We start from the raw sequence: 20,396 nt of genomic DNA on the forward strand, positions 1-20,396 counted from the left end.
ATGCGTCTTCGAGAAGACGTTGGCTTTTGTGCCCATTGAGACATCAAATCGGTACCTAACGGACCATATCTTCCTTCACCTAGAGACGCAGCATCTCCTCCTCATGCCTGAACCCCAATCCGCCACACCAAAAGCTGCCCGTCCTTGCATATTCCAGCCTTCGCAAATACGAAGTTTCCTCTCCCCTGCATCAAGTCTTCGCACATGGAGAAGACATAAGAGCACAGTAATAGGTACCGTATCCGTTGTCCTAACTGTCTCTCTGTGTAAGTCGCAGCTGACCGCCAGTCCCGCACATACACATCCAGAGACGGACTGACACATGGCAAAAAAAGGCATCAAATGACCATGATTTCTTACATGAGAGAATCAATCTATCTGCATCAGACTATAAAAAAAAACGGAGCTTGCAGGACAGTCGTAGACGGTTTGCTGGCAAGTTCTAGATCGCGCCCTGTGCTTGAAAGAACAAGAGATAATGTGTCCCGAGCAAAACCTGTTCCATGGTCATAGGCCCGAAGTAAGGGGGGGACCTGCCCAAGGCCAGCGAACATCATGTCATGCCCAATGTCTACCCGCTGCCGGCAAGTTGGGTGTTCTGCCCAGACGGAAAGTGATAAGAGGTGTAAGATGCCAAGAAAAGGGATAGCCCAAAATGAATGCCCATCGCCCGCTCCGTAATCTCCTGTATTGTTCTACCCCCGGAAGCATCAACACCAGTGCCGTGTGGCTTTCTGAAAATGCAAGTAAAGCAACCCAAACAAAGAAACCAATAATGGAAAAGAAAGGAAAGGAAGTAAGGAGATAGAATAGACAAGATCGATAAACGATCCTGTCTCCCAGCGAGCAGATGGATAGAATGTCCAAAACCATAGGCCCATCCATGAGATGATGGCATGTTCTCGTGATAAGCATCGCTGGGACATCACATCACAGAGCAGGATCCAAGTGTCCTCGCCCTGCGGCGGCCGACAATCCCGCCGCCATCCTCCTCGTCCGCATGGAGAGCTTGTGCATGCCTTGCTCGGCGCCGGCGCCTTCGGTAGCCGACTCCTCCAACGCCAGCTTCCTCGTTTGCCTGCATGTAGTCTGCCCACTTTCTCTCCAGCCGACCAGCGGCCGCGAAGTCGCCCCGGAGAACTCTCTTCTGATGCTCGTCGACAGTCATCTGGAAGCCGTAGAAGCATTTCAAGCCGATGTTCTCGGTCGGGTAAGTAATGCCGCCGGGCTGATTTGCGGCTGGTCTGATCTGAGCATTCCTAAACAAGACTTCTCGGATGCCTGTCCATGTGACGTTTTGGCAGTCGTATACTGCTAGCCGTAGCGTTACTTTGGGACGCACCTCGCTCGCGGAAGCCGGTTTGGAACGCTTGATGACCATCGAGGCAGCTTCTGCAAGGACCAGGTCGCTGATTTTGGTATTGTCTAGCTCGGCACTCTTCAGCCGTATGCACTTCTGCATGACAGGGAGCATCCCCAGGTCTCCAATGTTCTCGCAATAGCTCAATGAGAGGTGCTCCAAGTTGCCGGCACATGGCGCCTTGGCGAGATGCTCAGACAGCAGCGAGTTGGTGATCTCGTCGAGGTCTTCCAATTCGAGGAGGGCTAGCCTCGGTGTTGAGGCAAGAATTGGCTCAAGCGCTGCGTCGGTCAATGACTTGCATCCCGAGAGCTGCAGTCCTTCCAGATCCGGGACCACATGGCCAACCGCCTTCACACCTGCACTGGTCAGTCTGATGCAGCGGCTCAGGTCGAGGTGCCGAAGCCGGCGAGGCGGAACCACGGGATGACCTGTGAGGATATCTATCTCGGGATCAACCCCCTGCATCATGATCTTCAATGCCTCGTCATTGAGCTCGACACAACCGCTGAGTACAAGCCTCTCGAGCCGATTGGTGTTGAAGATTGATTCTGCAGTAGCAAGGCAATCAAACCCCTTCACCTCGCCAGCACGGAGGTCCTTCAGCTTTGTGCAAGCGTCGATGATGGTCTTGATCCCGCGAGCCTCGACCTTCTGGCACCATGAGACATTGAAGCTCTCAAGCTGAGGGCACGATTCTGCAATAATCTTGCAAGATGTGTTCGTCACCGCCGCGAGTCCCGTCAGGTTCAGGTTCACCAGCTTCTCGTTGCTTCTGAGGAGATTGTGAAGCGTGTGCTTTTGAAAATTTCGACACCCCTCGAGGGTCGCATTCATCAGATTTCTGCACGACTTTACGATGACTTCGGTGCGCTTGTAATGCTCCACCTGAATGCATCCTCTCAGATTCAAGTCCTTGACAAAGGGGCCAGCAGCGGCGATGATGCGCGCCAGTGACGCAGCCGGGATTTCCTGGTAAAACTCGGAGGCATCGATTGATGTCCACAGCTGCCCGTCAAAACAGAAGCTGTAGAAGGATTTGCTGACTCTGGATATCCGCACCAGCTCCTTGGGCCGCAAGTAAGCAAAGATATGGACCCGCACCTCGTGAGGGATGCCGTCCCAAAAGTAGAAGTTCTTCTTTTCCGAAGCCTTGGCCCGTCCTTTCAGCTCGGACGGCAGGGATGAAACGGCGGGTGCGCTGTTGGCAGGCCCAAGGGCGACTTTTCGAACGGCTGGCAACTTGTCGGTACCGTCGTCCTCTTCCTCTTCAAACACTAACACTCCTTTGCCAGCTTGAGAGTCGAAGTATGAACCGTTCGTCATAGCCAGGGGAGATGGCTGGGGCGTAGCAGACCTGCCGCTCGGAGATCCTTGTGAGGGTCCAGCCGTGGACAGACTGACGCAGGACATGGAACCATAGCGGAGACTGTAGGGATTGCTGACGGATCTGGATCGCCCCAGTCCGGTGAGGGAGGGCGATGAAGAGATGCGCTGGATGCCGCGGAGAATTCGCTGGCGGTTCTTACCCTTCAGGGGCACGTCAGGTGGTGTAGGCGGAGCAGTGCCGCCCTCATCAGCGGACACGGGAGCGTCTGCCACGACGCCCAGTACTTCCGCCATGGTTGACTAGACAAGATTCGAGTGCTTCTCGTGGTTTCTTTGGACGAAGAGTATAGGTTGTTCCCCCTTTTTTTTGCGTATGTCCTCCACCCAAGGCGTCGTCCTAACACACAAGTCCGAGCCGTAATATCCGGAAGAGAAAACAGAACCGTCGATTTTCGGCGGATCTATGTTCGTATTGAAGCTGTTAGAGTTTGGCGATGAAGGAAGGGCAGCGATGCGGGGGACCTGTGTCCGCCTGGGAGGAGAGCTTAAAAGGCCGTCGAGGCTCCTGTCAAAGCATCCCTCTACCAGCAGGCCTTTGAAGATAAGACGTATATGATGGCTATCGAGCTTGTTCAATGAATTGACTCGGTGGCTGAAGGCGAAGAATGGGCTCGTGGACTCGAAGCAGCAGCTATCACACAAGAAGTCTGCTCGATGCCGTCGTTGAGGCACGCGGGAGGTTGCAACAGAGGTCAGCCGGGCTACCACAGACCAAAGCGGCCGCGGGGGTGGTCAGCGTGACCGCACTGGGCTCACAGTCCAGAGAGCAAGCAGCAAATCGGCATCCCATGCCCACCCGAGCAGCGGCGGGCTCTTGATCACAGGAACGAGGATAGGAGATAAGAGAGCAAAAGGAGGGAAAGGATGGGGAGAAGAAGAGAAGAAGAAGATAAAGCCTCCGGAAACCCCTAATGTGGTCGGTGGCGTGTTGGACGCATCGTCGCCCGTCAGGGAAGAGACGGCTCAGGTCAAGCCCAGGCGAGGGCTGGTCTCCGGTCGGCGTCCCCCCACCTCGGTCGCGAGCATAAATAAATGAAATGCACCGCCAGAGTGCTGCAGAGGCACAGGCAGAGGCAGAGGCACAGGCTGTGGCTTGGGAGGGATGGCGTGGGCGCTGGTTCCGGAATCCGTCATGGCTTGACTGACGAGTGAAAGTGACAGAATGCCGGCGCATTACTCGCGGACGTCTCTCGGTAAGGTCGAGGTTCACTGCCATTGATTGATTGAGCAACTGAATGTTCGCGGTCTAGCGCCCAACAAACGTCAAGCTGGGGTATATCGATAAGATACGGGCCACGCCAGCGCTAGCTCCAAGCGGCTCAAGGGCTGTTAGCGCTGCATGGAGACCCTGCCTGCTTGCCTGCGGCAGCGCAACCCCACTGCATTTGCAGCGCTACCGGCCCCTGTGGCCCCCTGTGCAGCAGCGCTGTTGAGCGCTATGGAACACACCTAGCCTGCACGAAGCCCCTGCACTGGACTGTAGTTGTAGAATTGCACGATTGAGGCAAGATCGGGCGGATAAGGTCTGGTATCTACAACGGTCTATTACATGTATTCAGGTTCTTCATATAGCACAGATTTGACAGTAGTACCTCATTTGCGTCTTCATGCTGGTGCGATGGTCGGACACAACATGAAGGTACATGCGCTCCGGCCATGTTGCGGCCAGTGCCGACATGCAAGCGCATCTTGTGGCACTCGCAAGGCCGGGCCAGCCATGTGACGATCGCGTTGCATTCGGAGATGCCTCGTGTTATTCCAGCCATCCTCGTATATCGCTCATGGAGTTGAGCCGGGTGGCAAAAGGGGTCCCAGATGGTGCCTGAGTATTGGTCGTGAGACGACTCGGACAGCGTTAGCACACGCTAGCATTCATGGCGAAAGGGACTACGTGTAGGGGCTATCATCTCTGCGTTGATAGGTAAGGAATTACTGATCCTCCTCCTGTAAGTCTGGATGCTGTGCTATGCTGCAGATGCTTCATGCTGGATGTACATACTGTAGTGTTTCACAGCCACTTGTGACCGTTCCTAAGCAAAGCCAAGCATGAAGATTCCGTATAAGATCTATGCCGCTCACCCAGTCGCTTGGCTGACGTCGTGCCGACCTTGCCTGTCAAATCAGAGAGGTCTCTACTCTGCTCTGTACATGCATGCTGCCTTCAATGTTCTGAATATCGCATAACCGCCGGTACCCGATACCATAACCCCAAAAGATACTGATTGGGGAGAAATACGGCAACGGCTCCCGCGTGTAAGTCGGGCGATACGGCATCGGCCGTGAAGATTCTTGAGGGGACGCATTGGGCACAAATGGAGTGGCATGTATGAGCGATAAATGCTATGTCGGGGATCAATGCGTATCTTCAGTGTAGCAGTATCGAGACGTTGGGCTCTCTTGGGCTGATTCCAGAGTACTTGCAGCATGCCTGTATGTACAACTTGATTTGGAAGCAAAACTTCAATCACTGTGTGGTCTGCGTGTCATCAACAGGACATCAAGACGGTCGGAATATGATGCCATATGATGGGGTAGCTCAACCCCAGATTCAAGATCACCACAATAGTCACAATGTTCAAGATAAACATGTCGGGGAATAGGCCATGTGTGCAAAGCCGCCTCCAGCTTTCGGCAGATGTGCGCGTCGGCTGACCATAGGGCATGTCTCGGGCCATCTCTCCCATCTGCCCTTGGATGAATTGTTTAGCACATTGATCAGGAGCTTGAGATGTAACAGGAGCCGGCGTGCTAAGATCTTGTGTAGCAGCTGATCATAACGGCCCTGTCGTGTGCTGGAGCCCGGAGTACTTTTCCCGACGATAGAATCTCACTCCCTCATGTTCTCGGTCGATTGCACCGCCATCTACGAATGAGTGAACGATAACCTGATTGCAAGGCACCGCCTACACAGGCTTTATCTGTAAACAGAAAATTGTGGCTGATTTCCAAGTTATTACTTGGTCGTAGCGAACTTAGTTGGCGAACTAGCAGACATGAGGTCCGGATGAATGTATACAATCTCACATGTCGAGCGAGGTAATCAGATGCTTCCTAGTAGTACCTACATGTACGGAACACGTACTTTCGGTAGCTGGAGAGAGATCGGATGGTGCCCACCTGGCCAATCAGATACCAACCTGTACATAGCTCTTCCATCGAGTCGATCTTCATCGACTGGCGTTGCTCCTTGCAGAATAACCCGCATCTGAGTTGGGACGCAAGGTTCAAGTGGCGCCATCCACCATGAACATGAAGCTTTGCATGGCGTCCTCGGGGATAGGGAAGGCAATGCTGAAATGCCTCGCACTTCGTACTCGCTATCTATGTAGATATTACTCGAAGAGAGATTGAAGACGAAAAGACTGAAGAGAAGAAAAACAAAGAGCATGAGCAACACGTGTGTTTGTGCTGCCACGCAGACGAGGAGCTATTCGTTGCTAGCGGTCTATTAGTCGTCTCCAGCAGGACGTGCCGTTACGCCGCCGATGCGCCTAATATCAAATTCTGCGTAATACCAGACCATAGAAGGAGGAAAGAAATGACAAATGAACGTCAACGACTCGCGGAGCTTATAGCCAGGCAGAGCACCTCGACCTCAGCCCAGAATATAGTGCCTGTGCTCTGAATCACCCACGATAGGGCGTATTTTCGGCTCTTCATGCACCGAACCAGAACTTTGCGTCCCTGTCATTGGCATGCCGAAGACTCTGGCAGATATAGTACTCAACTGTACAAGGATTTCGTAGGTCGTGATTTGTGGGCAGCAGTGGCTCCTCCAGCGCCTTTCACCCCTCTCGCGCCGCTGTACTTGCAGTCGTAACCCCTCGCGCCAAATTGACCACCGTCCGGGTCGCCCAACCGCAGATTTGCCAAATCGTCCAAACCGACCTCAATTCTCTCCCTCGTGGTAGCAAATCTCGTCCTCCAGCACTGCCGAGCCCGATCTGAGCGCCTGGCCCGAATTCGCATATCCAGTCCGCGGCACTCGATTCATATCCTCTGCTTTTCCCACAGCATCCGCGCTGCTCCGAGACGCAGCACTGCTCCCGCTCCAGAGCCTGTTTGTGCCGTCAAGTCGGCCTGTCGACGAATCTTGCACCCTGGTTGAAGCCTGGCCGAAGCCAAACGAAGAAGCAATCGCTGGTGAGGGCAGGCTTGATCGGACGCCTCCTCACGCTCTCGCCCTCTCGCCCTCTCCTCCTCCCCTCTCGCCCATTTGCCCGAGGCCCAGCCCGCGTTGTACAACACTCCACCGAAAAGAGGCGCGCAAACTGAGGTCTACAAGTATGCTTCAGACACATGGCGGCCCCCAAGACAACCGTATGTTTGGACTCTTGAAGCCAATCCGCCCAGAGCAGCGTGACTGATGCCCGTTCGACTTTCAGGCACCGACAGCAGCACGAGGGATGACGACAGAGGGCATGACCGGCCCATGCCGGCGCTTTCGTTGCCCAAGAACCGCAGCACGGGCAACCTGCATCTATCAGCTGACCCGGCCGATCGCAGTCGATACCGAATGTCCTTTGAAGCCTCGTCGGCCGGCATCGCGGACCATGACCCCATCACCAGGTTCGTCTCTTGGCGGCGGCGGCTGCGTCTTGCCGCTCCACGTATCTGCCCAGCAGTAGAAGCTCGCGTTTTGTTTGCTGACCGCAGGCTCAAATCAGACCATCTCCGATCGCCGACCACGAGCACGGCTTGGGCCTCTCTGGCCTGCGCCGCATACGACAGCAGCATCCTCCCTCCCGAGCGCCAACTCTGCCCAGCTCAAATGCATCCTCTCGCAGCCCTTCCGTCGTTGCGCTTACCCGCTCTACCTCCATGACCGCAATGCTCAGCACCTACAGCACTCCACCTTTTGCGGGAGCTCCCAACTCCCCCAGCTTTTCTGAGGACTTGTCGCGATTTCCGTCCGAATCTTTGCACTCCTTTTCTTTTGCGCATCAGTCGGAGGACTTTTTGCACAACCGCCAGAATGTCCTGAAGCGATCCCTCGAGTTCATGAAGGACCGCATGGGCCTCTCCATGACCTCGACCCAAGCCGGCCTCGCCAGCGCCCAAGCAAGAGTTACGGGCGATGTCGACGCGCAGCACATGCTGGAACTTCTCGCGCGGGCGCAAGTCATAGGCGCTGGAAACCTACCAAACCCTGACCCTTCGTCCATTGTTGTTCCGCCACTGACTGGCCCGGCCGGCCTGCCTGCTGAAAATGTATTTGAGAAAGAGTTTAGTCCGAGAGCGTCCATATCAGAATCGACGACGGCGCCTGATGACACGCATACCTTTTTACAGGAAGAGCTTGCTCGACGTAACGAGACGTCCGCGGTGCCCGCCGGGACTGCTGAACTGCGAAGATCTTCAACTGCCGACTTAAAGTCAGAAGGCAGTAAATCTCACGTTGACGATGGTGGAGCTACTGCCAAACCGTCACTTCCCAGTGCCTCTAGGCCGACGAACCTGAAGCGGACCATGACAGACACTATGGGCATGGCCTTGCAAGATAAACTGTTGGATACAATGTCCCAACCGTTCCTCCCCGGTGAACCCCTGTATGAAGAGCCGCTGGGCTCTCCGGTATCGACAACCCAGCCGGCCGCCGCACAACACAAGAGCTTCTCGGCCGCGATGGGCCCTGCAGTACACGGACACACAAACAGATGGGTGCCAGCCGCCCAGGCAATCTTCACGACCGAGGCGAAACCACCGTGGACAATCCTAGCGGCCAACGATCTCGCATGTCTGGTTTTTGGTGTGACAAAGGCTGAAGTCCGGAAAATGGGTATTCTGGAGGTTGTGCAAGAAGAGAGGCGGGCGTGGCTTGAGCGGAGACTTTTACAGTTGAGCGATGCGGATCTGGAAGAGGACGGCGATGGGAACCATAAAGCCACTCCCGCTGCATCTGCTGCATCCGCGTTGCTGGGCGGCAGGGGAGGCATCACTGCTCAGCTCCTCAGCAAGCCCAACTCGAGAACTCCGCCATCTCAGGCGGCATCACCGAGACGCGCCCAGACGGTTCACAGCGGAGATCCAAACCCACCGGCTACACGCACCAGCGGACACCATCGCAACAATCTCTCGCGCGGCGTCTTGCTGTGCGGTGACGTGGTTCCGATTCAAAAGCGTAACGGCGCCACGGGATCAGCAAGCCTCTGGGTGAAGGAGAAGCGCGTGGGGCTGATTTGGGTGCTTGAGGAAATTCACGAAGATGTGGCGCACATTGTTCTGGACGAGGAGGGCATCGTACAGTCTGTTACTGGAGCAACTGAGCCAATCTGGGGCTTCAAGTCGATAAAGCCGGGCTTCGACGTCGCGAAGCTCATCCCGCGAATTCCGCGCCAGGGAATCGACCCCAATGAGGGCGAGATTGACTTCGCCCAAACCAGTCGGAGGCGGTACTTCACGTGCCCCAATTCCCACAAGTCCAACATCCCGTGCGCCATCGAGCAGGTCCGGGGAAAGCTTGAACTACGCGTGTCGACGTTCCCCCATATGGCTGGCATCGTCGTGGTCGAGCCGGAAACGCTCAAGATCCGAAGCTCAAACTCTGTCTTCTCCGGGGCCTTGTTTGGCTACGAGAAGCCCGATGGCATGCCCATCTACAACCTCATCCCCGACTTTGACAAGATCCTTGCTACTCTCACAGAGGAAGACGGCCTTCAGCTGCTCGACGGCATGGTAGTTCCAGAGCACAGATTCCGCAGAGCAGCAGCATTCTTCGCCTTGAAAGAACAGCGTCCCAACGCCGCCGCAGCCTTTTTGCAGCCAGAGGGTATACCCGCAAGACATCGCGACGGCTCCGAGCTGAAAATCGACGTCCAGATGCGTGTTGTTGAGAGCGAAAAGCACGTCGACATGGCCGAAGAAAGCGACTCGGACACGGCTGAGGGAGGCGACAGACGAGCATCTGTCTCCCAATCAGAGCTTGTTTTTGCCCTGTGGATTACGTATTCACGACACCTACACACGTCTGGTCTGCATCTGAACATGGAATCTCCTGATGATCCTGTGGCTATAACCCCCCCTCACCAACCTTCACCAGGCCAGACTCCTGCCCACACTCCAATGGAGATACCTTCAGACTCCGACGAGCCCAAGATCGAGGACGTCAAGCAACCAATCGTTGCGATGGCTTCCGCAATCCCCCAGCAGATTAAAGATGTTGCGCTCGACGCACTCGATGCTGCTGCGAAGCTCACGGGGACTGCCAAAACAGAGCCGCCCAAGGAGACCCCGAAGTCAGACAAGGCCGAGGACGATGCGTCCGATCGCAAGACCACCATTGACGACTATACCATCCTTGAAGATATGGGCCAAGGAGCTTACGGTCAGGTGAAACTTGCTCGGCATAAAAAGACGGGCAAGAAAGTGGTGTTGAAATATGTGACTAAGCGTCGTATTCTCGTCGATACTTGGACTCGAGACAGGAAGCTCGGAACCGTCCCCCTGGAGATCCATGTCTTGAACTATCTGCGCAAACCCGAGTTCCGACACCCCAATATTGTGGAGATGGAAGGCTTCTTTGAAGACGACGTCAACTACTATATCGAGATGGCTCCCCACGGCCTCCCTGGCATGGATCTGTTCGACTACATTGAGCTTCGTGCAAACATGGACGAGGACGAATGCCGGAGCATCTTTGTTCAGGTTGCGCAAGCCGTCCACTTCTTACATACGAGGGCCCAAGTCGTTCATCGTGACATCAAGGATGAGAACGTGATCCTCGACGGCGCGGGAAACATTAAGCTCATTGACTTTGGAAGTGCAGCATACATCAGAAGCGGCCCCTTTGATGTATTTGTGGGCACAATTGGTGAGTTTCTATTCTATCTATTTCCCTCCTCCGTTCTCTCCCCTTTGCCAACTTGTCCATACCCTTGTAACAAAGTGCTAATGCTCCCATAAGACTATGCTGCACCAGAAGTCCTGGCTGGGAAACCTTATGGTGGCCGTGAGCAAGATGTCTGGGCTCTCGGCATCCTTCTCTACACCATCGTCTACAAAGAGAACCCTTTCTACAGTATCGATGAGATCATGGACCGAGACCTGCGTATCCCGTTTGTCATCAGCGAGGACAGCATCGACTTGATCCGCTGCATGCTGAACCGGGACGTTGCCAAGCGGTTTACTATTGAGCAGGTGCTGGATCACCCGTGGTGCAGGGAGCATATAGGCAAACAGAAGTAAAGGTAGAATGGGAGTGGTTGCATACTTCCCAACGTTTTTCTCTTGGTTGGAGGATGGGGGTTGGCGCGGCATATAAGAGACCCTGGAACAGGTCTTGATACAACACACATTATATATCTTTTGGCGATGATACCCATGAAGAGATACATACAACTTATACTCACGGGAGAAAAGAGGAGGGGGAAAAGCATTGTTGTGGCACATAACGGGAGTTGATGCATATTGCGGGAGAAGTTCCGTCCTCACTGGATGGGTACCACGACATAAAATTCAGACGACACAATCACTTCATGACACAAGCTTCATGAGGACACAAGTTTCATGCGGATACAAATTTATACGAACACAAATTCATACGGCACAATTTTCTACGGGCACAAATTCATATGCAAATACAAAATCAACAGAGGCCGAAGAGACTCACGTCTTTTGACCGGGACTTTGGTTGGGAAACAAAGGGGAGCATGGGCTCGAGGGCTTTTTCATTTCTATCTTCTTTCTTCTTTTTTCTCGGCTTGTTATTATGGGCTTCATGTGTGGGAGAGGGATCGTGTCGGCTTCAATGGTTTACACAAGAGCGCGATCTTGGCGTTAAGCGATAAAGCAATGATATATATATATATATCTATATATATATATATCTATATATACATATACACACACACCCATACATACATGATCATTCGAAAACAAAAAGCGCCTTTCCATTGACTTCACATACAACACCTCCTTAACCAAGTTGTAGCCCCGCTATACATCTCATCAAACTGATCCTACTAACACCTGCCTACCTAATGATAGTTCAGCTCCGGATTCGCCCTGAAACTGCAACGACACCGACACTCGGGCACAGGACACTCGGCATGCCTCGCAAACCACTCCCTCGCGTGGTCCAAGTGCAGGACATGCTCGCACCGGAGACAAAACGTCGGGAACCTGCTCGCCATGCGCGTCTCCTCCCTCTCCTCGGGCCGGTCCGACCGCGGCACGCCGACGACCTCGTAGCAGAGGATGCACCGCGGCAGGTGCCTCCCGCAATTGGGACAGCTGACGCCGGCGTTGATGCTCGTCGCCAGCATGGGGTTGCGCGTCTCCATGGCGGACGAGGGCACCATGGGCGCCGCCGCCGCCTTGTGGTGGTTGGCGAGGGACGTGCTGGCGTCGCAGTAGACGCAGCGGAGGGCGATCTGGCGCGACGAGGGCTTGAGCGCGGGGACGCCCTCGCGCTTGGAGCGCTTCGTCGACTCGACCTCGAACTTGGTGCGCTGGAAGAAGAAGCGGTGGCGCTGCAGGTAGGCCCTGTAGGCGTTGCGCCATGCGCGGCAGCGGATGTCGTCGATGTACCGCGGCGCGCAGATGGACATGACGAGCGTCGCCGTTTGGAAGTCGTTGAACTTTTCGACGTAGCGGGCAAAGATGTCCACCATGGTGTCGGTGATGCCCGTCAGGCAGATGGCCTCGATGTCTCCTTCTGCCACGGCGCGCGAGACCTGCTCGTTGAGCCACGCAGTGAGCTGCTCGTCCGAGAAGTTGCGCAACGCAACGTACGCTCGATCGGCAAGGGGCAGGGAGGGCTGATTGGCGATGATGGTCCAGTCGCCCGTGGCTATCAGGGATGATATCGCCCGAAGATACGGATCCGTCTTGGACGCCACGGCCTCGTCGATTTCCAGCCTCTCCTTGGGAAGCTGTCTGCCCTCGCGGCCGATGAGCTGCAGGGCCAACGACACAAAGAGCAGCTCCGGATGTGACTGGCTGGCCTCCTTCAGGATCTCTACGGCCAGCTTTGTATCGCCCCTGAAGAGAGCGCGGGAAGCGGCCATTGTGTGGATGCCGGCTGGATATTCCGGGTCGGCTTCCCGGTCCAGGCCGCTGGGATCATGATTCTGGTCATCGCCCCAGCCACATATCTCAAGGCACAGCTGGCGATGATGAGGTTTCTTCGTCGCAACCCCGTCAAATTTGGGCAACTGGTGCTTCTTACAATATGCGCCGATGGAACGTTCCCATGCATAGGCGTCGGGAACGTGGGCACCTGGAGACAGACGAGAGGTGGGATTCCGGCCTTTTCAGATGAGAAGGATTGTTAGAATGCCACAGCTTCAGAAGAGTCAATGCTGCTGCTCACCGAGATCATTCGTCCATATAGCATGCACTCCCAGGTAACTGAGATCCATGTGAGATAGCATTAACGCGCCATCGTCTGCAGCTCGTTCCGCATCTGTAGAGATCGTTAGCGAAACAGAAGAAAGGCGCATAATGCCATGGGCATGCTGTGAGACTGACCACCAATCCAGTCCCAGACGAATCGCTTCCAGGGGTCGTCAGATATCACGTTCCTATTGGTGACAGCATCGAACAGATATCTCTCCTTTGCACGAAAGAGCTTGACGTGGTCCACCACGACTTGCGCTTCCCTGGGAAGTCCAGATGCCGACGCAAGAGTGCCGAGGAGCGCTTCATGGATCTCTGTACAAGATCCAATGCCATTGGAGCTGATCAATGCCGAGCCAGGTTTGCCATGATTCAGCCGCTTCACATCGCTGGCGTGGGGCCGGCCTTCTGCGGGCGAATCCGGAACATTGCTCTCTTCTCGTACATAGTTGCGTAGGCTACGGAGCTTTTCTGCAATTGTCGGGGCCGTTGTAAAGGCCTCGGGCAAAGGTGAAGATATCTGGTTCGCAAGTTCAACAGAGATTGAAATTGGCGTCTTTGGGTCCAGAGTCTTCTCAATGATGGCCTCAACGTTCACCCTATCCGGCCCGAAAATGGGAACATCAGATAAGTTGTTCTCTATGATGATGGGGGCCAGCATCTTTGGAGCCTGGGTGGCTTCAAACCGCATCAGATCCTGGTATGGAGTGTTCTCTAATCGCGGCGTTAGCACATGAAAAGGACAATGCCTGCTCCTGAAAAATCTACCATACCTTCGAGGCCGCGATGAGGGGCTTGCCAGGGTACGAGCTTAAAGACATGATCGGCCGTACGACTTGCCTGCTCCAAGATATCGAACCCGCCGTTTGCCCGCAGTACCAGGAGCCTAGGTCGCAAGGCGGCCGAGCCGAGCGTCACCCAATCGAAGGAGACGATTCTGTCATTCTTTCTAGAGTTTTCGCGGTATGAAACGTCCATCTCGTGGGATCGCTGTACCTTGAGAAGCTCAGGGCCCTCGTGCGGCACGGCGTCAGATGACGGAAGCTCTTTGTTGGTCTCCAGGACCTTGAGTTGTCCGGTGCGGGATAAGACAGCCAGCAGACCGCGATGGTCACGGCAATAACGCAGAGAGCGAATGAGAGAGTGCTTCTCCTCAGCCATAGAAGAATCGGAATCAGTGTCGACGACGGTATCGAGGCGTAAGGCTCCACCCCAGGGCAGGTCGTCTTCTTCAACCGCTTGGGTGTACGTGTGAGACGCTGCGGGGCGAGAGGTTGCTCTACGGTCCCATATCATGACGCCGGGGTGGTCGAGTGCCGAAGATGCAAAATAGTTTTGATCAGCGTAGTCGATTGCCAAGTTGTTGTTGCACTTGGTGGGGAAAGTGATGACACCAGTTGGATCTTGATGCGAGGAATGAGCATGGTTTCCAGGCGATAACGTCCCTTGAAACTTCCACACATGGACTTGGACTTACCACGAAGATCGTGTATCCTGACACCTTGGCCCTTGATGCCGGCCACCAGCACTTGAGGACTGTCTTCGAAGAACTTGATACTAGAGACTGACACGCTTGGTTCAACCCTCTTGGGTTCCGAAAGACTGCCCCAATTCTCAGGGAACCCCTTTCCCAGAGGTGTCACGGACGACAAGCGGTGCACGTCCCATATCTGAAGACTTTGATCCATCCGAACACGGTCCAACCCTACCGCCAACAGGCCAGTTGTGTTGAAGGAGACAGCCTGGCACGTCCGAGCCATCTTGAGGCCCAGCTCGACGTATGCATTAGAGCTGTCATCGATCCTCAAGAGGTTCACAATGCCGGCCCCAGTTCCAACCGCCAGCAGGCTTGGATTCTCAGGGGACCAATCGTACGTCGTCAGAGGGGGAAAGTCATCGTGTCTGCTGACTTTGGCATAGTCGAACCTCCCTGCGCGGGCGTGGCCAGTGGGCTCATAGAGCTGAACAACGCGATGTTGCAGGTTTATGTGCACAAAGCTGTCGATGGAGGCCTTGGGGGACCATTTGACGAGTCCTGGCTCTGGGCGATCCATCTTTGATGCCGCGAACACGAGGCACGCCTCATCCAACTTCTGATGTCGTCACAGTGTTCTGCCGCCGAGCCCTGACAGAGGATCCGAGTAAAGAAGTCTTTGCCTCAAAAGTTGTTGGAATCACCACGATACTTGGTTATTGAGTTCGTTTGGTGGAAGATGGCTCCAAGCTCGCGGGTTGATTCGGGTTCATATCACAGGCGTGGTTCGGCTTCAAGCCATGGCCTGGTGATGTAGGGCGAAGAGACGAATTCCAGATGTAGCTTGTCCCGAGTTGCATCCCGGGATGACGGGGGCGGAAAAGTGATGCTTTTAGAACATGGACCCCATTCAAGGGCTAGAAGAAGACGCTGAGGTCGCAGTATCGAGGCGTCACTTGGTTCACCAGTTGAGAGCTTCATATGCAGCTGTAGCGCAGCAGTTGAATTGAATCAGCTGCGAACAGAAGCTCTGGGGAAAGCTGGAGAGAGCAATAGGCGGCCCATGATTGGGCAGTTCGCCGGGCACAGAGACGCTAGTCCCGGTTGAGCCGCTGCCCCGATAAGATAAGAAAAAGTATGGTTCCTTCTAGAGTCGCTTCAATTCAATGCGCCTACAATTGAAGTTGGAAAAAGTTGGTTCGCGACAACAAGCAGCGATTATCGAGTCGAGAGGCGGCATTTCTCGTGTCCTCCGTCTACTGCCAGTTGATCAAACGGGAATCACAGTTGCTTCCTACCCTCTGCCGTTCGACACCACTGCTGCAATATACATCCACGCCGAAAGCGACTCTCCAATGGGCACCAAACGGCAATTCGACGAGGTCGAAGAGTCGCAGGGCGCGAGTCGCGGCCATGCAGCCGCTGGAAAAAGGCACAAGTCATACAATGGCCGCAAACGCCCGGCACAGGAGGACTCCGGAGCCAAGAAGCGCATCAGGGCGATTGAGAGAAGCCTGCGCAAGAACCAGGACATGCCGGCCAACGTGCGCATCGAGCTGGAGAGGGAGCTGGCGGCGCAGAAGCAGATCCTGGAGGACAAGGCATACAGGAGGAAGCGCAGCGCGATGATCTCAAAATACCACCATGTCCGATTTTTTGGTGCGTCAAGGCTGCAGGCTATATGAGCTTCTTCTGCTGTCTTTTGCCTTTTACTAACTGACTCGTCTCATCCAGAACGGAAAAAGGCTGAGCGACTGGTGAATCAGTTGAAGCGGAAGCTCGAGCAGGAGAGCGACGCGGCCGAGGCTGAAAAGATACGACACGACCTCCACATCGCCGAAGTCGACGAAGCATACACTCGCTACTTCCCCCATATCGAGACGTACGTCGGCCTCTACGCCGCCGCCGCCAAGAAGCCGGCCGAAGAAGAGACCGAGGAAAGCAAGAAAGCGGCCGCAAAGGCAGCTCTGGAAGCGGAAAGGCCGCCCATGTGGAAAGTCATTGAAAAAGCATTGGCCGAGGGACCAGCCGCGTTGGAGAAGATACGCGACCGCAGATCGCCAGACGATACCGGGGAGGTTGACGACAGACAGCCGCCAATCAGGCCGCGACCTGCAGCTCCTTCTTCAGGCGCACCCGAGTCACGACACAAGAACGATAGCACCGCTCGACAGCCTAGAGAGCAGCAGAAGCAACAGCAGAGGCCGGCTAAGGGGCCGGATGCGCCTTCGTCCAGATTTGGCGACAAGGAGAAACAGCCGACCAACAGGCGGGAGAGAAGAAGGCTAATGCGGGAAATGCAAGAGGCCGCCAATGACGAGAGTGACGAGAATGGAGACGGCGGCTTTTTCGAGGGCCTTTAAGGCATGAGGGCATGCGACTTTGCAGGGTATCTTTACGCACATACGGAGGAGAGAAGGGAGGTGGCATCTGGCAGAAATGTTGCTTCCGTTGGGTTCGTTCGGATGAAAACCATCTCAATTACCTGGCAGTTTTTGATCTGAATCGCAGTAGTAGCTATACTGTAGATAGCTGCAGTCGTAGCTGTAGCCATGTCGCACCGCATGTCATGCCGCGATAGCATCATTTTGGCAGTAGTAGTTGCAAGCAATTTAGCGTTTTCTCTCTCCCATCGCTGGCGTCCCGCAGAATCAATCCCCTCATGATTCCACCCTCATTGGGATCCTCTGCATCTGCGCGCGGCCTCAAGGCTGGGTCAACCTGTACATGTATTAAACGCGCCACCCAGGTCACAGCCGCCAGCCCCTCACCAGCTCAGGCCAATCAATGTGAATCCTGAGCCCAGAGCTTCACCTCTCAACAGCTTCTGCAGTTGAGCCGCGGGAGGCCCACGGCAAGGCTCTGCCCGCTTGGGATTATTCTCGGACGTCCAATCCAGCCATCATCATCTCTCTCAGCTTCGTTCCTCGCCGTGATATTATGCGCCGTCCTCCCCGCCCTCCCGTCCCTGGCTTGTTCTCCCCATCAACATCAGCAGCAGCGTCTACAACCATCTCGGGCACCTCAGCCATCACCTCCAGACGCTCCCGCACTCGCGCTCGCGCTCGCAGCCACAGCCACAGCCATAGCTCCAGGCTTCTCACCCAGCAGCGTCGCCCACCATCATCGCCATCATCATCCCGCTTCTACTCTGATCTGGCCGCCCTCATCGAATCCGCCGCCCAAGAAAGCATCAGCATCAGCAGAATCAACAGCAGCAGAACCCCGAGAGCCATGGCCGCGCAAAAGCTCTCCGTGCCGTGGGACCGTCTCAAGGCCTGGATCGCCGAGCAAGAGAGCGCGGAGCAACAGGGCCGCGATACCATGGCGAGGCCGCAGCTCGCGGCTCTCTCACACATTGTCGACTTCGTCGAGCCCGAGCCGGACGTCAGTGGCCGGGACTACGTGAGCCTTCTCATGCGTGAGCATCCTCCTCCCACCTGAAAAGCAGAAGCAGTTCGCGTTCGCGGTACAATAGAGAGAGAGAATGTGTGTGTGTGAGAGAAAGAGTCTGACTTTCTTCCGTCTTTTACCATGCAGAGTACATTCAACAAAAAGAGAAAGAGAAGCCTGGAGTTAGTACAACTTTTACAGACGAAGGGCTGGAGGTCCCCTTGAAGGGAGTTTTCATGATGCGGTGGACGACGACTTGCCATCTAAAAGAAAACGGCGAGGTAACGACATTTCCCCGTGAAGGCTATGGCCTCACCGAAGGCCAGCAGCCGCCCCTGTTTGCTGCCAAAAAGGTTCGTTCGTCACATGCCTCATTTCTCAACCTACATATCTAGCCATCTGGCACAGGCGAGAGCGAGAACAAGAGCTAAGCAACCACATCTCCTCAGGCGGCGAAGCAGTATGCCGCCAAACACGCATTAGAATATCTCCAATCCAAGTCACTGCCGAAAGTCTCCCTCCCCCCAATCTCTGGCGGCGTCCCCCTCAGACCACCAGCCACCCCTCCCGTGGCAAAAGACCAAACCAAACACACGAGCGGCAGTGTCAGTATCGACCCCCCTGCGCTGGCTGTGCCTCCAGGTGGCGCTGGCGGCGCGCCTCTAGCACCGCTCTCATCGCGCAGAGACATCATCCCCGAGATGGAACCTGTGGCTGATGCCCAAGCTGAATCAGTGATTCCCGACAACAGCGCGGAGTTCTACAGCGACAAGCTGCCCTCCCTCCTGGAGCAAGTCGCCAGGGAAGGAGTACGTCTCAAGATTGGGTGTCCAGAGTACCAGATTTGGGAGGATCCGGATAAGAAGGGGTACTTTGCTGGGCGGCCCGTCTTTAAGAAACCCAGTCGGATGCCGGAGGATATAGGGCATGTCGCGGGAGCGATTTCGAAGAACTTGGCCAAGGAGCTCATTGCAGAAGAATTGCTCAAGTACTATAGGACCGAGTTAGATCGGCGGCATGGGCTCATAGGCTCTTTCGGGAAGGCTCCTGAACAGAAGGCGGTAGAGTCAACCTGAGGTTGGAACGTCGTTGCTGTGCTCGGATTGTGGGGTTCATATGAAGCTTTGTTTGGTATAAATCGGCGGGCAAGGCATCTTGAATGGCCTACGTTTTTTTCAGCAGTCGCTAGCAGGATATCATCAATCGTTATTAGAAGCTGTCAATCAATTCTCATCTTCTATACGCTAGGATTGCCCTCCTGGCCCCTCACATCTTCTCTTCCTCGCCCTCTTCCACCACCTCTACCGCCTCTCCTCCCACCTCCCCTTGGCCCCTTGCCGGACGGAATCCGAACCTTGATTCCCTCAGGGAGGCCCGCCAACCTCTCTCCATCCTCCCACAGCACACCGACATCAACCTTCCGCCCCGTAACCTTCTTGAAGAACCGGGTGCTCAAAACACCCCCCTCTCCACCCTCCGTCAGCAACACCCCATTGTCGCTCCTCCACCACTGAATGCCCTCTTGCAAGCTCTTCTCCACGTCAATCTCGACGATCAACTCGGCGTCTTTTCTCATCCCGCTCACGGCGCCCTCCTCCGGCGTCCCTGTCGAGCAGTGGATGTGATTCCGCCCCATGACCTTAAGCCCTCCGGTCTCTTCGATGGCGGGCCAAAAGGCAAAGTACGTCCCGTGGACAACTTTCGGAGGCACGTTGCCCGCCTTGAGGGTGATGGGCTCGAGGTGGGCGGAGGATTCGATCTTGATGGAGTGGCCTTGGTTGGCGCGGATGAGGTAGTGGGAGGGCTCTTGTGTTGACGATGCCTCCTCGACGGAGATGGAGGGGTTGAGTTTCATGGTGAAGCGCTGCTTTTCGTTGGAGGCGACCACGTCTTTGATTTCGGCAAAAGTGATGTTGAGAGATCTGAGAGGGCCCCATTTCATCTGCGTAACCCACATGTCAATATCAGTTAAGATAACAATTCTTCCTTCACGCCCCTGTCGTCGACTTAAGAGAAGTAACAACCCACCACTTCATCAAGAGGGGCAAATCCCTCTGCGTCGAGCTGAATGCCGGCATTCGCAGCCTGATGCCTCAACAACCTCGACAGAGCCTTGGAGACCAGCACTTCTCTGCTCTGGCCGCCGCCGCCGCCGCCGCCTCCCCGACCTCCTCTTTGCTTCCTCTTTCCGTCTGCGAGTTTCTCCTCGACTGCTATGTGAGCAGCGGCGTTTGAGCCGTCATCCTCGATAGCGCTCATTTTGTTAGCGACTTGTGAGAAAGGGTGTCGTTTGTGTTTCTCCTGGCCGTCTATGAGATGTGAGAGGGCAGAGGTAGTGAAGCTGGGTGGCAGTGAGAAAAACCCTGCCCTGATCTTCTGACGGTGCTTTGCTATGAGACTTGACAGAGAACAGCTGCGTCGTCGAGGATGGAATTGATGGAG

The 20,396-nt window shown here is 55.1% G+C and overlaps 6 protein-coding genes across 6 annotated transcripts; 3 read left to right on the forward strand and 3 right to left on the reverse strand.

Moving 5' to 3' along the window:
• Positions 1 to 925: 925 nt before the first annotated feature.
• On the reverse strand, positions 926 to 2,983 carry BBK36DRAFT_1116758 (RNI-like protein; the record flags this gene model as incomplete). The annotated part of the gene is made up of 1 exon (XM_024890269.1): positions 926 to 2,983. The coding sequence occupies one exon, from the start codon at positions 2,981 to 2,983 to the stop codon at positions 926 to 928; it is 2,058 nt and encodes a 685-aa protein (XP_024750759.1).
• A 4,021-nt stretch (positions 2,984 to 7,004) lies between these two features.
• On the forward strand, positions 7,005 to 10,933 carry BBK36DRAFT_1196661 (Pkinase-domain-containing protein; the record flags this gene model as incomplete). Its single annotated transcript, XM_024896949.1, has 5 exons — positions 7,005 to 7,069; positions 7,135 to 7,318; positions 7,417 to 8,067; positions 8,188 to 10,559; positions 10,653 to 10,933. Exons 1-5 carry the CDS (start codon positions 7,036 to 7,038, stop codon positions 10,931 to 10,933), a joined length of 3,522 nt encoding a protein of 1,173 aa, XP_024750760.1. The 5' UTR covers positions 7,005 to 7,035.
• Positions 10,934 to 11,724: 791 nt separating this feature from the next.
• On the reverse strand, positions 11,725 to 15,141 carry BBK36DRAFT_1115631 (hypothetical protein; the record flags this gene model as incomplete). The annotated part of the gene is made up of 5 exons (XM_024890147.1): positions 11,725 to 12,998; positions 13,062 to 13,154; positions 13,220 to 13,801; positions 13,861 to 14,490; positions 14,565 to 15,141. The coding sequence occupies 5 exons, from the start codon at positions 15,139 to 15,141 to the stop codon at positions 11,725 to 11,727; spliced, it is 3,156 nt and encodes a 1,051-aa protein (XP_024750761.1).
• Positions 15,142 to 15,916: 775 nt separating this feature from the next.
• On the forward strand, positions 15,917 to 16,621 carry BBK36DRAFT_1098580 (hypothetical protein; the record flags this gene model as incomplete). The annotated part of the gene is made up of 2 exons (XM_024889121.1): positions 15,917 to 16,220; positions 16,296 to 16,621. Coding segments are annotated over 2 exons (630 nt in total), but the record flags the coding sequence as incomplete, so codon positions are not given.
• A 1,174-nt stretch (positions 16,622 to 17,795) lies between these two features.
• BBK36DRAFT_1140093 (hypothetical protein) lies at positions 17,796 to 19,030 on the forward strand (the record flags this gene model as incomplete). The annotated part of the gene is made up of 3 exons (XM_024893350.1): positions 17,796 to 17,982; positions 18,156 to 18,307; positions 18,404 to 19,030. The coding sequence occupies 3 exons, from the start codon at positions 17,796 to 17,798 to the stop codon at positions 19,028 to 19,030; spliced, it is 966 nt and encodes a 321-aa protein (XP_024750763.1).
• Positions 19,031 to 19,191: 161 nt separating this feature from the next.
• Positions 19,192 to 20,213, reverse strand: BBK36DRAFT_1115682 (hypothetical protein; the record flags this gene model as incomplete). The annotated part of the gene is made up of 2 exons (XM_024890154.1): positions 19,192 to 19,896; positions 19,983 to 20,213. 2 exons carry the CDS (start codon positions 20,211 to 20,213, stop codon positions 19,192 to 19,194), a joined length of 936 nt encoding a protein of 311 aa, XP_024750764.1.
• Positions 20,214 to 20,396: the final 183 nt, after the last annotated feature.

The sequence above is a fragment of the Trichoderma citrinoviride genome (genome assembly GCF_003025115.1).
Source record: "Trichoderma citrinoviride strain TUCIM 6016 unplaced genomic scaffold BBK36scaffold_5, whole genome shotgun sequence".
In the NCBI taxonomy this organism is placed as follows: Eukaryota; Fungi; Ascomycota; class Sordariomycetes; order Hypocreales; family Hypocreaceae; genus Trichoderma; species Trichoderma citrinoviride.